The sequence below is a fragment of the Peromyscus californicus genome, unplaced genomic scaffold, assembly GCF_007827085.1.
Source record: "Peromyscus californicus insignis strain IS unplaced genomic scaffold, ASM782708v3 Scaffold_9__1_contigs__length_137607984, whole genome shotgun sequence".
Lineage (NCBI taxonomy): Eukaryota > Metazoa > Chordata > Mammalia > Rodentia > Cricetidae > Peromyscus > Peromyscus californicus.
Genome location: NW_026294617.1, coordinates 61,553,092 through 61,567,104, shown reverse-complemented (window position 1 = coordinate 61,567,104; position 14,013 = coordinate 61,553,092). Strand labels below are relative to the sequence as shown.

At 36.9% G+C, this 14,013-nt stretch overlaps 1 protein-coding gene across 1 annotated transcript in view; it reads right to left on the bottom strand.

Annotated features, from left to right (window-relative positions):
- Positions 1–263: 263 nt before the first annotated feature.
- Positions 264–14,013, bottom strand: part of Asic5 (acid sensing ion channel subunit family member 5) — a 28,726-nt gene continuing 14,976 nt past the window's right edge. The window contains exons 5-10 of the mRNA XM_052732173.1: positions 13,420–13,569; positions 12,281–12,428; positions 9,957–10,013; positions 8,860–9,028; positions 4,521–4,612; positions 264–3,173 (exon numbers count right to left, since the gene is read on the bottom strand). Coding sequence (XP_052588133.1) covers positions 3,013–3,173; positions 4,521–4,612; positions 8,860–9,028; positions 9,957–10,013; positions 12,281–12,428; positions 13,420–13,569 — 777 coding nt within the window. The 3' untranslated portion in view covers positions 264–3,012. The remainder of the gene's footprint in view (positions 3,174–4,520; positions 4,613–8,859; positions 9,029–9,956; positions 10,014–12,280; positions 12,429–13,419; positions 13,570–14,013) is intronic.

Sequence of the window (14,013 nt, the reverse complement as noted above, 5' to 3'; positions counted from 1 at the left end):
ATTCTGCCCTGCCAAACTGGCCTGCATACATATGTTTAAGAAGTAGCTAAAAGTGGTGCTTAATATATAATGCGATTAGCTTTTAAGAGATCATAAGACAGCAAGGTCTAATGAATTATATAGAAGTAGACAAATAGCATGACAGTAGAATTATTTAAGAAATTGCATTTCAGCATGGTACCCCATGATATAATTTCCTGGGGAGCAGTGCAGAGTCAGGCAAAAAACTCCATTAATATATAACAATATCCAGTCCAGTAACATTTGACAAATTCAGACAAAAAATTTTCATTACTTATCTTATTTAAAACAAGTAATTCCTTTTTAAAAGTATTTTTTCTTTTCATAATAGATTCAGTAATCTACCTTTTGTCATTTTTATATCTTCCTCTTTTTCTTTTTAGTGTAGATTCAGTGATCGACCCATTTATCCTATTATTCTTTATCTTTTTCTCAGAATAGATTCAGTGATCTATCTCATATCTATATTCTTTTCTTTCTTTTTCTTTTTTAAACAAAACCTCTGAATCTAATCTCCATGTTCAGCTTTTTTCCTGACCATTAACAATTAACAACTTGTAACCATATGAGAAATGATGGAGTCTCTAAGACAGAGGCAGTCAAGTCCTGTGTCCACACAGCTAGTGTATCCCAGCAGACTTGGGTGTAACTGCTGCTCTCACAGGCATCTCTTGCTTCTTAACCTACAGACTTCCCTTTCTAATCATCTCTGATGTCCAACTATTCCAGCTCTGCACCTTCCAACTGCTGCTCTTGATTTTCAGAAGTGACCTTTGCTTCTCTGTAAGGCTAAGTGGACTGGTTTGTTTACGACGACCCGCTCATTGGATTTTAGTGTTAACAGTTACAGGTTTTGGTACAGAGATTCTGATCATCAAGCCAATCATCGTTTTCCTGCCAACTTCTGAGAAGAGGATAGTCAGCATTTTTTTTTCAACTCTTTCCTCTCCACTTCACTTTAGTATTGTTACAAAACTTATCCCAGGGGGAAAAGGCCAGGAATGCGCTACACTTTAACTGTGATTATGCTGGATCTAAGGAGGGAGCCCCTTTGCACCCTGAAAAAAGAAAAAGTCATTGTCTCTGTCTAGTGACCTTGTCAGTTTTTTCTCTCCTGCTCCTGCTCCAATGTTTCATGTTTTAGTATTTTTTCCCCTAATGTTCCTCCTTTTATTCACTGTGTTTTGCTGCAATACATGTTCCTCCTTGGGTTAATTCAGATATTTTGCCCATCATTTATATGCACATATGACATCTGCCCAGCAGGTCACCCACAGATTGGGGAAGTCCTGTGACCTCTCCCTTCTTGATAAGAGATTATATAAGGTGCTTGATTTTGTTATTACATCCACTTCTGTTTGGGTCAAGACTGTGACATTTGGGGGTAGCTCATTGCTGTAATCATTCACTAGGATTGCACCTACCACAGATTTCACAATGCTCTGGGAGGTTATTCCACTTTTCTCAAGGTAACATTTAAAGCCTTTATTTTCAAAGTACAAATATTTTATTTTCTCACCACCAATCCCCAAACAGATAACACTCATACATTTGAATACCGGGAGCTGTCTGGATGCCGGCCAAGCACCAGTGTAAACAGCTGATAATCAATTTTCATTCTGGACAGTGTCTTTCATGTCAGTATGTGTTAGTTATCAGGCCATTTCTCTTTTAATTACCTGAGCAAAAAAGAGTGAGGATGCCATGTAGTTGGGAAGAAACTGTAACCAAACAGTGCAATACAGAAAGAATTGGGAATTAGATTGATATTGTTTGTGTTGCAGACTGAAATAAGGTCCCCATCCAGGCTAAGCACAAACTAACTGACCTTAAGCCCTGGAGTTAGAGTTCTTTGCCTTGATCATTGTTCAATGTGTTAAAGAAGACTTTTGAGCAATTCACCATTGAATGAACATTCCGAGAGGCTGAAAGTAGTTGATTGCCTAGAGCATAACAAACGGAACTGTTGAGTTTTTGTCTAGATTAAATAAGTACTTAAAAGGTGTTAGAAAGAAATGAGGAAATGCTGTGGAGTCCCTCTATCGGTCAGATTCAGCTCCATTTTCAATTACATTTATTTTATGAATCCATCTGTACAGAAAATAGATTCCCGCCTACCCCAAGTCAGTTATAATAAAGCTATCTAGAAGAAAAAACAAAAATGCTATGGTTTAGCAAAAATGAAAATTCTGAGAAAGTTTATAAAGCATAAATTATGCATACTATTTCCGAAATGAACAATTGTCTTGATTATTCATTGGTTCTAGCTTTGTTTTTGATGCTATGATTAAAAATACCCTCACAAAAAAGCAACTAAGGAAGAAAGGATTTATTTGACTTACAATTCCAGATTACAGTCAACTCTTGAGTGGAAGTTGAGGCAGAAACTTAAAAAACTTACACCCACCGTCAAGGGCAGAGAGGGGATAGATGCATGGGTTCTTGCTTGCCTGCTTGCTGCCTTCAGTAACTTCCTTTACTCTTTAACAGCTCAGGGCTCAGCCTAGGGAATGATGCTGCCTGTACTGTGTTGAGTCAATTAACAAACAGACATCCCCATGGGCCAACCCCAACCATATAATTCTTCAACGAAGACTCTAGTCACAGGACAGGTGATTCTAGGTTGTGGCAGGTTGACATTTAAAACAATCCTCACAACCACATGCAGTTCGATAGCTGTGATTACCATATTTAGATATAAAGTACACCTTTTTCCATTCATTATTATAAAAAGGTAAAAGATGCCTACCATGTAATAGTTACTATTTTAACTGCTCAGTTTACAATAGAGAAATAATTAAACAATACAGAATATATTATACAACACAGGCAGAGAGCAGTGTACACAGAAATAGGAATCTTCAATGATTTTTATTAGACTTTCCAAACTGTGACATAAAGTCTCATAACAATGAATGAGGCATTATAATTATATGTATTATGAAAAGAAAAAAAACAATATTTTTATTGTAACAGAATATTAGCATTCTTCTATACCGACTGAAGTTGAGGAGTCCTCTGGATCATTTCAAGTATTTTCAGCAAAAAGAAAATGAATATCCAGTAGAAATTGGTCAATACATATTCAATAATTTCTATAATTGTAATCACACTAGCTCCACAAAATAGGCCCAGCTGACCTCCAACATCAGCTGTAATAAAAATCCATAAAGAAATTACATGTTTTTCATTGAAAAGTAAACATTATTAGAGTATACATTATTTTAATCCAGTAAGTTAATCATGACTGATTTATGAATGTACATTAATCATATTATTTTAAAATTTAGTATAAATAAAGTAATACAAGCTAGTAATACCTGATAATAATATTCACACAAATCATCTTCAAAAGGAGAAGGTATAAAACTATGTTTCCAAAAATTTCATTTAGACTTTGGGAGATTTGAATGCTAAGTAAAATCTTAACTACAATGTAATGCGCACTCATGAAATGCAAAGCAGAACTGGAACTTGGTACCATATGGACCTGCAGGATTATGCTGTTTCTCAAGAAGACAATTTCCATGCAAATTGCATTGCTAGTGTCCTAATTGTATTTTGTTTTAAACATCTATTGTGGCTCATTTAACCAAAAAATATATTTAAAACACTGCATTTTAAAAATTGTTTTTAATTTACATTGGTATATACATTTACATTTGAACAACTTGTAAGTATGTAGTTCTAAGGCACACTGTATACTCATTTTTTTTATCTTCATCATTACCATCTCTAAAACCTTTCCACATTCCTCTGAAGAACTCCTTTGAAAAAATAATGCCCCAATTCCCTCCATCCACAAGACCCCAGCAATCACCCTTCTGTTTTTCCCCCTGTAAACATCCCTGCTGTAGCCCTGCCTTCTAAGGAAGATTACATTATTAATAGTCTGTGTGGACTCATCTTTAGGAAACTGATGTTTGTCAGATGTTTTATGGAAGTGTGTTTTCTACAGGAGTTTTAAAGAATTTGGAGACTTCCTCACAATCTCTCTCTCAGCTGATTCATGTGACTATGCTTATGCCATAATCTAATATTCATTTCTGACTCCTATGTGGCTTCCTTTAGTGTCTAACTGGATCTAGGAAATCCATGTTATAACAGCAGAAGCAGACAGTGTCTGTAAAAGAAATGACTCAGATTGTTTGCTTGGGACCTTTCTTACTCCTTGCTGGGAAGAAGAATTAATTGAATTAATTCAAATCTTGACTTTTCCAAAGATTTAAACCTCTTGAAATACTGTACAATAGTTACATAGTGATGGGGCAGCCTAAGGAGAGAGTAACTGTCAGTGAAACTCTGAGATACACATCAGTGGCTGCTTTGGCAAAATCCTGTGTGGTGGAGTCACTGGTGTTTCCTAGGGAGTATAAACACTTAATACCTGGTAGGAGGAAAGGACAATTGATTCTTCTTCCTCCACTGATAACCTAACCCCTGAACAGGAAATTAGTCCAATAGAAAATGGGAGTTGACGATGGAGTCAACACACTTACCGAGTAACTCAGGTACACTTACTGCCTTTTGCTGCTGTGTTATCTTATAGTTTAAGTCACTGTAGTTTATTTCAATGTTCACAAGATTCTCTCTGAGGAAGAAAACAGAATGAACATAGCTTACAGCTGTCACCACTACTTTTAGTCCCCATTTTAGATTCAGGAACTATTTAACATTGCATTCGATCCAGCGTGTATTAGCTCAGTTTTAATCCCTTCAGCATTATCTGAAAGGCACTCTTGCCATGATGCTATTTGGGGAGAAAGAAAGAAAGAAAGAACCCACCCCATCACGTTTCTGTGCTTCATTCTTGAGAAACTGAAGAAAGACAATACATGTAATCATCTAACTGTGGCCCATTATATTTACAAACTTCTGGATTATAATTTTAATTCAGTTCTTGACTTTTCCAAGTTGCCTAAATGATCCTGAAGAAGTAGGGTTGTTTCCTTGTTCAAGATTAGTAGAGAAGAGCTGAGCTCACAGGTTTTAGTGAGAAATTAAAACATGGACCAGAGTAGAAGCTGCCCTGTTGATAAATGCAATTTCCCACTTATTGTTTTCATACTTGAGCAATGACTTTATTTTTTTAATGTCCTCTGTAAACCTTCACACATGGCTAGGGTGGCTCAATACCACCTTAAAACCTCTAATCTTGATACAGTTGAGGTCCCCAACTCTCTATTCTCTCTACCAAGACCTCTACTTTGAATTCCAATCATGTATTTGATTGATTTTAGATAATTCCGCTCACTTGTCTAATAATTTAACACACTCCAACACATTCCAAGCCAAACTCTTGATATTTTCCATTTGGCACCCCTGAGCCGTCTAACAACAAATCTTGTTTGTGGAACCATCAGCATCTATGTAGAGTCCTATTGTTTCACACCCTCCTCTTCCCACTGTCACCCAAGCCATCATAATCTCTCCCTGGGAGTTTTGTTACAGACATCTGGCTAGAGATTATGCTTTCAATTTGAGTTATCCCACTTCAGCAAATACCTGCTGTTCTTCATACAATAACCGATAATTCTTCAACCTGCTGAATCAGGACACTCTGGCTGCACTCCCCTGACACTCACAGGGCACTCTACGGGAAACATCTGCATGGACGTTGGAGACCCAAGGTTGTAGAGCTTTGTTTACTTCTGCTCAAGGTCTTTCCCACTGACAGTCCATAAATCTGAAGACAAGTCTTTTTTTTTTTTCACTCTTGCTTCTCTAGATGGATTTTCCTTTGTCTTTTCTGTTCCAGCACCATTTTATATAACTTACATACTTATCATCCATTCCCACCACAATGGAAATACGTGCGATTAGGCCTGGCTTGTAAATTTTATCCATCCAGGAATCCTCATGCCTACCACAGCCTTTGAATCCAAACACCCAACACATGCTTATTATATAATTTGTTAAAATTGCAGCAACTTAAAAATGAAGCCAACAAACAACTGGCTAAATATTAACCTGTCTGTGCTGTTAACTGAAGTTGTAATCAATTACCACATGATTTTCAGATGGCAATAGGAATTTTAATTAAGAGTGGACCCTATTAGCAATGTTTCCTGAAACAAGGCATTCGCTAACATATCTAAGGAACATGGCTGCAAACCACTTTCCTTATTGTTAACAGTTTGGGGAATCAATACTCTCTAATATACTTAATTCAAAATGCACCATTAATATGTGTAGCTAATTTCCATTAGTCTAATGCTAGGTAACAGGAAAACATAAGATATTTACTTAGACAGATCATCAGCAGAAATGGTAATATTTACAAGTGATAAAACTGTTATCGAAATGGAAGAAGTTGTAATGTTGTCATGGGAATTCAGACATTTTAGTGACATTCTTGACTTCCTGTTCTCCATTGTTCTCTTAATTTGCATGCACACTGATAATATCTTGTTTATCTTTCCAAGCTAAATTTTAGTGATCATTTATGAAGACTATCCATCTGTGTTTTTCACAAGATGATAAATTCCTCTTCCATAAAAATATTGTGATGTTTATGCTGCTTCTCTCTGTCAGCTGACTCATCCATCCACATGAGTCTCTGAAATTGAAACTCAAGGTCGTAATGAAATGGTTCTATTGAGTCCAAGAACACTTGCTTATCTTAGGAAAAAGCATTATTATAATAAATAATAAAATAAAATCTGAGTTTTAATAACAGCAAAGAGATAAAAGAAAACTGATTATGTGTGTCTATATTGCTAACCTCTGTGGGGCTTGAGCATTAGTATGACATTAGAAGGAGTGATCTGGTTTTGCACAAAACAAACCATTTTGTGCAACTTTTATTTAAAAAAAATCCGATAAAATAATTTAAAACACCCACTTGAATAACCAATGCAATTTGATCAAATTCTGCCACAAATGAACTTGGACTCCCTGCTACATTGTGATCTGCCTCAGTTAAGCTCAACTTGCCCCTATCTTTATCTAGCTAGTTACATCTGGCTAGCTATATCTAGCTAGCTACATCTAGCTACCTGCATCTAGGATTCTGGCAACCCCTGTGTCTGGACACTTTTGCTGTGTTACTTGCTTTGTTATCCTGGTCATAGCTTCCACTAGTCAAAACCACACAAGCTCACTACCTGTTAATTAAGAGAGGATTATCAGTAATAATTAGTGAATTAGAAAAAGAAATCAATAATGCATATTTGTGTGGATCGTATTTCTGATTCACCAGTTAATCTCCTGTACTATGCCTACAGACCATACAAATAAAGTCATTCTGAACTCAGGAAACAGCAGAAAGTGCTCTTCTACATCAGACTTAAAGATAACGGCATAACACCACACTCAAAACAGCTCTCCATATTAAAAATGAACACCGATGTCTGTATTGGAGGCAGCATATTTAAAAAAGATAGGATTTTTGTGTCTGTCTTTTTATCTACTGTGTGTTAGAATTCATAACTCAAGAGGCCTGTCATGTTAAAAATGCTTTTTTTAAATTTTTTTAAATTTCTGATTTATAGAGATTATTTTATTGTCTATGCATTTACATGTTTTCAATTGGTTACCTCAAAACAGACCTATGCTTTGGGGACATTGACATGGCTTCCTGGTGCTCTGCTGAAGGTAAGTGGGGCCTACATGATTGGTCTTTCTGTGTGCTGTCTATGCCACCATGTACCAGTTACATTCAAAGATACCCAGCTAGCACCCTGCAGGCATGGAGAGAGAGCATGTTAAACAATCCACTATGCCGGGAAATGGGTCATCCTTAGAAAGGGGCAGGGCTTCCTTTCTTGTTCTCAATAATTCTGAAGGCTTGTTTTTCCCCAATGGAGTCAAGAATCTATATAAATATATGATTCCAAGTGGAACAACAGGGACAGGAATAAGACACTGGCGATTTGTCTGTTTTCATTTGTGTGTGTGGACTATTGGTATAAAGTTAGGAAAGTACAGACACAATGCCAGTCAACACTCTTCATCGACAAGTTTCAGCAGGTTTGCTTTGTAACAATTATAAATGATTTTTTTTGTAGATTCTTCTGGAGAATACAGCACTTGAAGTCCTTGTTGAGGGCAACAAGCTAGTATTTGTATTTTTGTTACCATACAGTAGTCCCAGATCCCTTCTGCTCACTATTCTTTTCTGATTGAGTTGTATTATAGAAAAGCATTGGCTTTTCATGTTCTTGGTCTATGCTATTCCCGTAAGTTTGCTACTAAAATATGGCAAAAAATATTTCAAATGGAGATCTGTTTGGTTTCTTTCTCAAAAAGACACTAAAATATCATTACAGCCTTTTTTTTTTGTAATTTGCAATAATTAACATAGTATGGCAGAGAGGAAACTAATTGGGCACTCAGGATTGGAAGTAGAATCCCACATCATTGAGACTTGGTGGGAAGAGACCGAGTCTTTTCATGTCATTGACTGCCTTGATAGGCAGTTATTTAAAATTCAATGGACTTTGATTCACTCTTGTAAAATGAAGATAATTTCTTTTTCACCTACTTTATATAGTTATTAGGAGTCTCAAAGCACAAAGTGTACAGATAAAGGCTTGTCATGTTTTAAGCACTAACTAATATTAGATATCATTTGTATTTTCTCCAGTTAGGGCAATGAAGGAATGATCATGAGCAAATAATTTCAGTCAGCATCATACGACTATGTTAAAAGCTAAAATAAGGAGCTAACAGAGGTGACCGTATTTGACTCTAAATTCCCATCGTTGTCATTATTAGCTGAACGACCTCCAAACTGCCTTCCTCGACTGACTACCATGTCATTTCCTGAAACTTCAAGTGTTCAGTAAGGAAAAATTAATGTTAATCATGAATAATTTATAAGACTAACCAGATTACCTGAGATATTCTTGGCTTTGATTCAATTTCTTGGCAAGAAATTTTAATGCTCTTTGACTTGGGAAAGTAGAATAAGAAACAGTAGCTGGGTATTCTGTTTCTTCACATGATACAGGGCAGCTAGAGTTGTGTGTTCCCATTGTGCACAGTCCCTTAAGCTCAATGTGGTCTGAAATGAAATCGAGAACAGTGCACTTAGACAAGATTCCACAATGGGGAGACAGGGCATTCTAAAATTCATCATTTCTTTTCCTGTGTTGAAAAAGACATAGTTAACTATGCCTATTACTTTAGTAAATCATGTTTATATTTTACTGTTAGTACAACCAACATGACAGAATATAAGACAGTTGTAATCCTTGATCCACTGAGTCACTGGAGTCAGATCTTCATTAGGAAAGAAATTCCTGGATGTTCCTGGACTATTTCCATATAAGATCAGCTGTTTGGACAGAACAGGATCGAGAGTGGTGTGTGCCATGCCACTGTGAGAGAAACCTGCAGATAGAATTCTGAAGGTCAATGGCTTAAACTATACTTACCTTTACACTTATCCTAAATTGGTGTGAAATAGTCTGTTGACATAAGGTTCCTTGTTTCCATGATTCTCTTAGCTTCTCAGGCACCACTGAGGTTCTCTGTCTACCAGGTTGTCACCTTTTAACTTTCACCTACACACTACTACACATTCCTATACCCACATACACACAATCCAACACACTCATATATTCACGCATGCTATTCTCATACAGATACTTTAATGAATGTTCTCTGACACACTTATACACTCATATACACTAATAAATAAAAATCAAGGCCATTTTGATAATATAGAGAGCAGAAGTTATAAACAACATAAAGATTTGAAAATAACCCCTGAGCTATTGTGGGGCACTCTGTTGTCCTTGCCTTTAACTTAGACAGAGGGAATTTCTTTGACTGTGTAATGTAGTGAGTGTTAACTAATTATTAAAAATTCTTTATATAGATTCTTTTCTTTTTCATATCTGGGATATCCATAGTGTTATTTCATGTCTTGTAACTAAATAATTTTAATATAAACCTTGAAAGTAAAAGAAAAAAATCAAGCTACTTACCAAGGATGGGAGATACACAGTTGTAGTGTTTTAGTAGATCACACTCAACACCATTTCCTTAAAAACAGAAGTGTAACATATAAAGAGTTTTCTTGAAGTAAAATTTTTCCATTAGAAAAGACGGTGAACCTTTGGAATGTGCACCTATCTGGAGAAGTAATTTGGGAGACTGATTCTGGACATTGTTATTTGAGTTCACTTGTGTCTTTATTTTTGAGGATGCAGTTGTTTGAATTCAGGACCTCAAATATTTTAAATACACCTCCAGCACTGAGCTATATATTGGCTCCAGATTTTTGATAAAATGAAAGCACATTTCTTTTCTATATCTTCTTCTCTAACCATCCTTCATACTGACATTTATTCTTAGGATAATAAACATGCAGACATATAAGAATCCAGAGAAAGGAACTGCTGAGAAGAACACTTTTTTGTGATTCTTTCACTTGTCTCCTCAAGTCAAGTCTTTATGTTTTTAAATACTTGTAAATTTTAATTTTACAATTGTTTCCACAATTTTCATCTTGTTTTAGCATGTTCATAATCTTATAATGTAGGAATTATCATTTTCCAGATGAAGAGCTAAGCCTCAGAAAATGGCTTGTCCTAGACCATACAGTTAGAAAGGCCTTGGAATACTCTATCTTCTATCCTGTTTTCTCTTTATATTAACATAGTATTGTTTGTTATTAATGTATAAAGTTATATATAGGTATATCTTTACGCACATTGATAAACTGCCTTTAGGGAAGCAGTTCTGAACCTATGCGTTGCAGTCTTTTTGGCAAACCTCCATCTCCAGAAATATTTACAATAAAATTCATAACAGTTGTGAAGTTACTGTTATGAAGTAGCAATAAAAATCATTCTAAGGTTGGGGTCACCACAACATGAGGAGCGAAATTAAAGTGTCACAGCATTAGGAAGGTTGAAAATCACTGATCTAGAGGTTGGATTAGGCCATGTAAGTGCCAAAATTTGTTATGCACCTGCTGTAGATCTTGAGACAAAGAAGAAAAATCAATTTACAGTTTATTCCCTGAGCTAATTTTTTTTTAAAAACTGGCCTTTAAATGTAGCTGGATGTTTGTTTATTGGTTTAACACAAGTAGTCTCTGAGGTTAGCCATATGTTTACTCAATAGTCTTCAAAATCTAAAGGAGAGTGTGCTCTGAGAACTGTAGACAGTTTTCAGACTGCTTGTGAGGCTATAGGGGAGGACTGTGTCCCAAGTTCAAAAAGTTTAAAAGAAGATGAGGAGGACGGGAAAGAGGAGGAGGAAGAGAAAAAGAGGGGGAGAGAGGGGGCCTAGGGAGAGAAAGGAAGAGAGGAAGTAGGAATAACGTGCTAGTCCAGACTTTCTTTTTTCCTTACTGTTTATTGAAATAACAACATTTGTGAGCCTTTATCGAGATAAAAAGATAGAAGTAGATAGAAAGACAGAAGGAGAAACACACACACACACACACACAGAGGGAAGGAGTGAAGGAGAAAGAGGAGAGGGAGGGAGGGAGGGAGAGAGACAGAGAGACAGAGATAGAGACACAGAGAGAGAGACAGACAGACAGAGAGAGAGAGACAGAGAAAGAGACAGAAAGAGAACACGAGGGGTTTAGAGTGGCCACAGTTGTATTCTCTCCATTTCTGTTTCTCTAATAGCCCACATCTCTTTATGGACATGGTAAGGAGAGGCAACAGAATAAATATAAATTAAATTGTTCATCATTTCTATAGATCTTATCTATGTTTTCTATTACCTGTTGCATCCTCATAAGGACCCTGCTCTGGTGGACACAATTCTCCCCATTTTATAGTAAGCACAGAGAGGTGTGACATCAGCTAGATGTGAAAGTCTGAAATCAGACCCAAGTTTTGGCCTCTGCTTAATGATTACCTGAGGGATCCCTGGTCCTGGAAATACCTGAGACTGTGTGCAAAGAAGCCTAGAAGTTTCCTTCACAGTCACAAGGCAAGGACTTTCCCAACAGTGAAATCTTTAGAGTCTGTAGTGCTATATGTATACATGATCCAATTTTTAATTTCAGGTTACAAAACTCTTTGTCATTCATTCAATTTAAGGTACTTAAGAACATCCCATTTTAACCCTCTAAGAAAGAATTGAGGACCTAGATTGATGGCATCATTTTCTTTCCCAGAAAACTCTGTGATGCTTCCATGCTTTCAAATGGACCAACTGAGATAAAGATTTGGCAAGTGGGCCATTTTCCAGCATAGACTTTCACGAGAATGGAATACTATCCAAGGACACACTAGCTTCCTATGCTTCCAGTTAGGCAGTGTGGGGAGAAGTTGTCAGTCTTTACCTGGAAGCAGAAAGGGCAAACATCCGCACTGCTGCTGGATGTGCTGGGCTTTGCACTCCTTCAAACAACTGTAAGTGTTGTAGGTGGTGAAGTCCTTCAACTTGATGTTAGGATTGCACTCTCCCCACGGGTATTCCTGGTGGACTGTCTAAAGACAGCAGATGCCACAGTTAGGACACAGACTTCTGCCATTTTCCATTAAAGGATGCTGTACACTTTTACTTATCTCAAAGTTTTAAATTTTTTTCAATACACTAAATTTACCCATTTGTGCACAACGTTATCTTGAAAGTCCCTGAAAGCCACTATAACAGCAGCCTTTAAATCCTCAACCTAAATGTTAATGAAAACATCAAATAGACTAACAATTCTAAAAATTAGTTCATATGAGGAAAAAAAAATTTATGCAAATGCTATATCATCATTTTACTCAGGTTATTCACAAACCATCATCAACCAATGTGAAAAAAATTAATCCTTTATTGAGCAACTGTTAATTAACATGCAACAAGTACTTTGCTTTCTTTTTGTTACTTGGCTTTTAAACGTCGTAACTCTGGAAACGAAAAGCTGTCCACTCGCCAAGAGTACAGGGAATGGATGCAAATTCAGAAAGTTAATTAAGGAAGTTCCTGAGTTAAAGGCAGTCTTGTGGAAGCCTGCCACACTGGCTTGTCTCCATGGTTGCTGCTCTCCCACTTTTTTTTAAAATTTTTTGCAGATGGCTTCACAGAGGAAACATTCAATTCTGAAGCCTACTTTGTTGTCCTGTTCTTAATGATATCTGAAGTTGCCTTGGATTTAATAGGCTTCCCCACGCTCACTTAGGTTGTACATAGGAATCTACTGCCTTTTGCCACAGAGGAGTCTCCATATTAAGGAAAAGCATCTGAAATGAAGTGTTGGCCTTTCCAGCAGTAGCTTAAAAACATAGGAGATAAGGGTCTCTCACAAAAAAGGTTATTTGTGTGTTTAATGCATTCATTACCAGCTAATCCCTCTCTCTCTCTCTCTCTCTCTCTCTCTCTGTCTCTCTCTCTGTCTCTCTCTCTCTCTCTCTCTCTCTCTCTCTCTCTCTCTCTCTCTCTCTCTCTCTCTCTCTCTCTCTCTCTCTCTCTGTGCATCTCCCAAGTTCTTACCTTCAGCTGGCGCATGGTCACCCGGGCGTGCATCCCCACAGGAGAAGATAAACCTAAGCCATCAAACTGTGGCTCCTTCTTGGGTGAGTGAATAACAAAGATGATCCCAGCATCAGCAAAACCAGGCATGGGATTATCAGTAAATTCCTCCTGAAGGGAACACATATACACACACAGAAAATAGTTCTACAAGAGTTCAAGGTTTGCTTTTTTTTTTTTTTTTTTTTTTTTCTAAGACTCCTCTGTGGCAAAAGGCAGTAGATTCCTATGTCAAGGTTTGCTTTTATCAATGCATGGTGTATTTACTTCCTAAAGTCGGTTATACCTGATTAGGTTTCAATCTATTGTTGTGTGAGAAGTGTGGAAATTTCGTATCTAAAACACGCTTTTCCAGGCTGAATCCCAGGGAGTTAGTTGCTCGTGAGTAAATCCACAAGCACAGTGGTGTCAGCTGATGACCTCACTTCCTGTCAATCTCTTCTCCTAGGTGCCTTTCAGAAGTTCCTACTTGGCTCTTCTTTTTTCACTGCAGGTGTCTTTGTAATTAAACCTTGTTTAAAATTCAAATGTCTTCTTCAATAATTGTGAAATTTC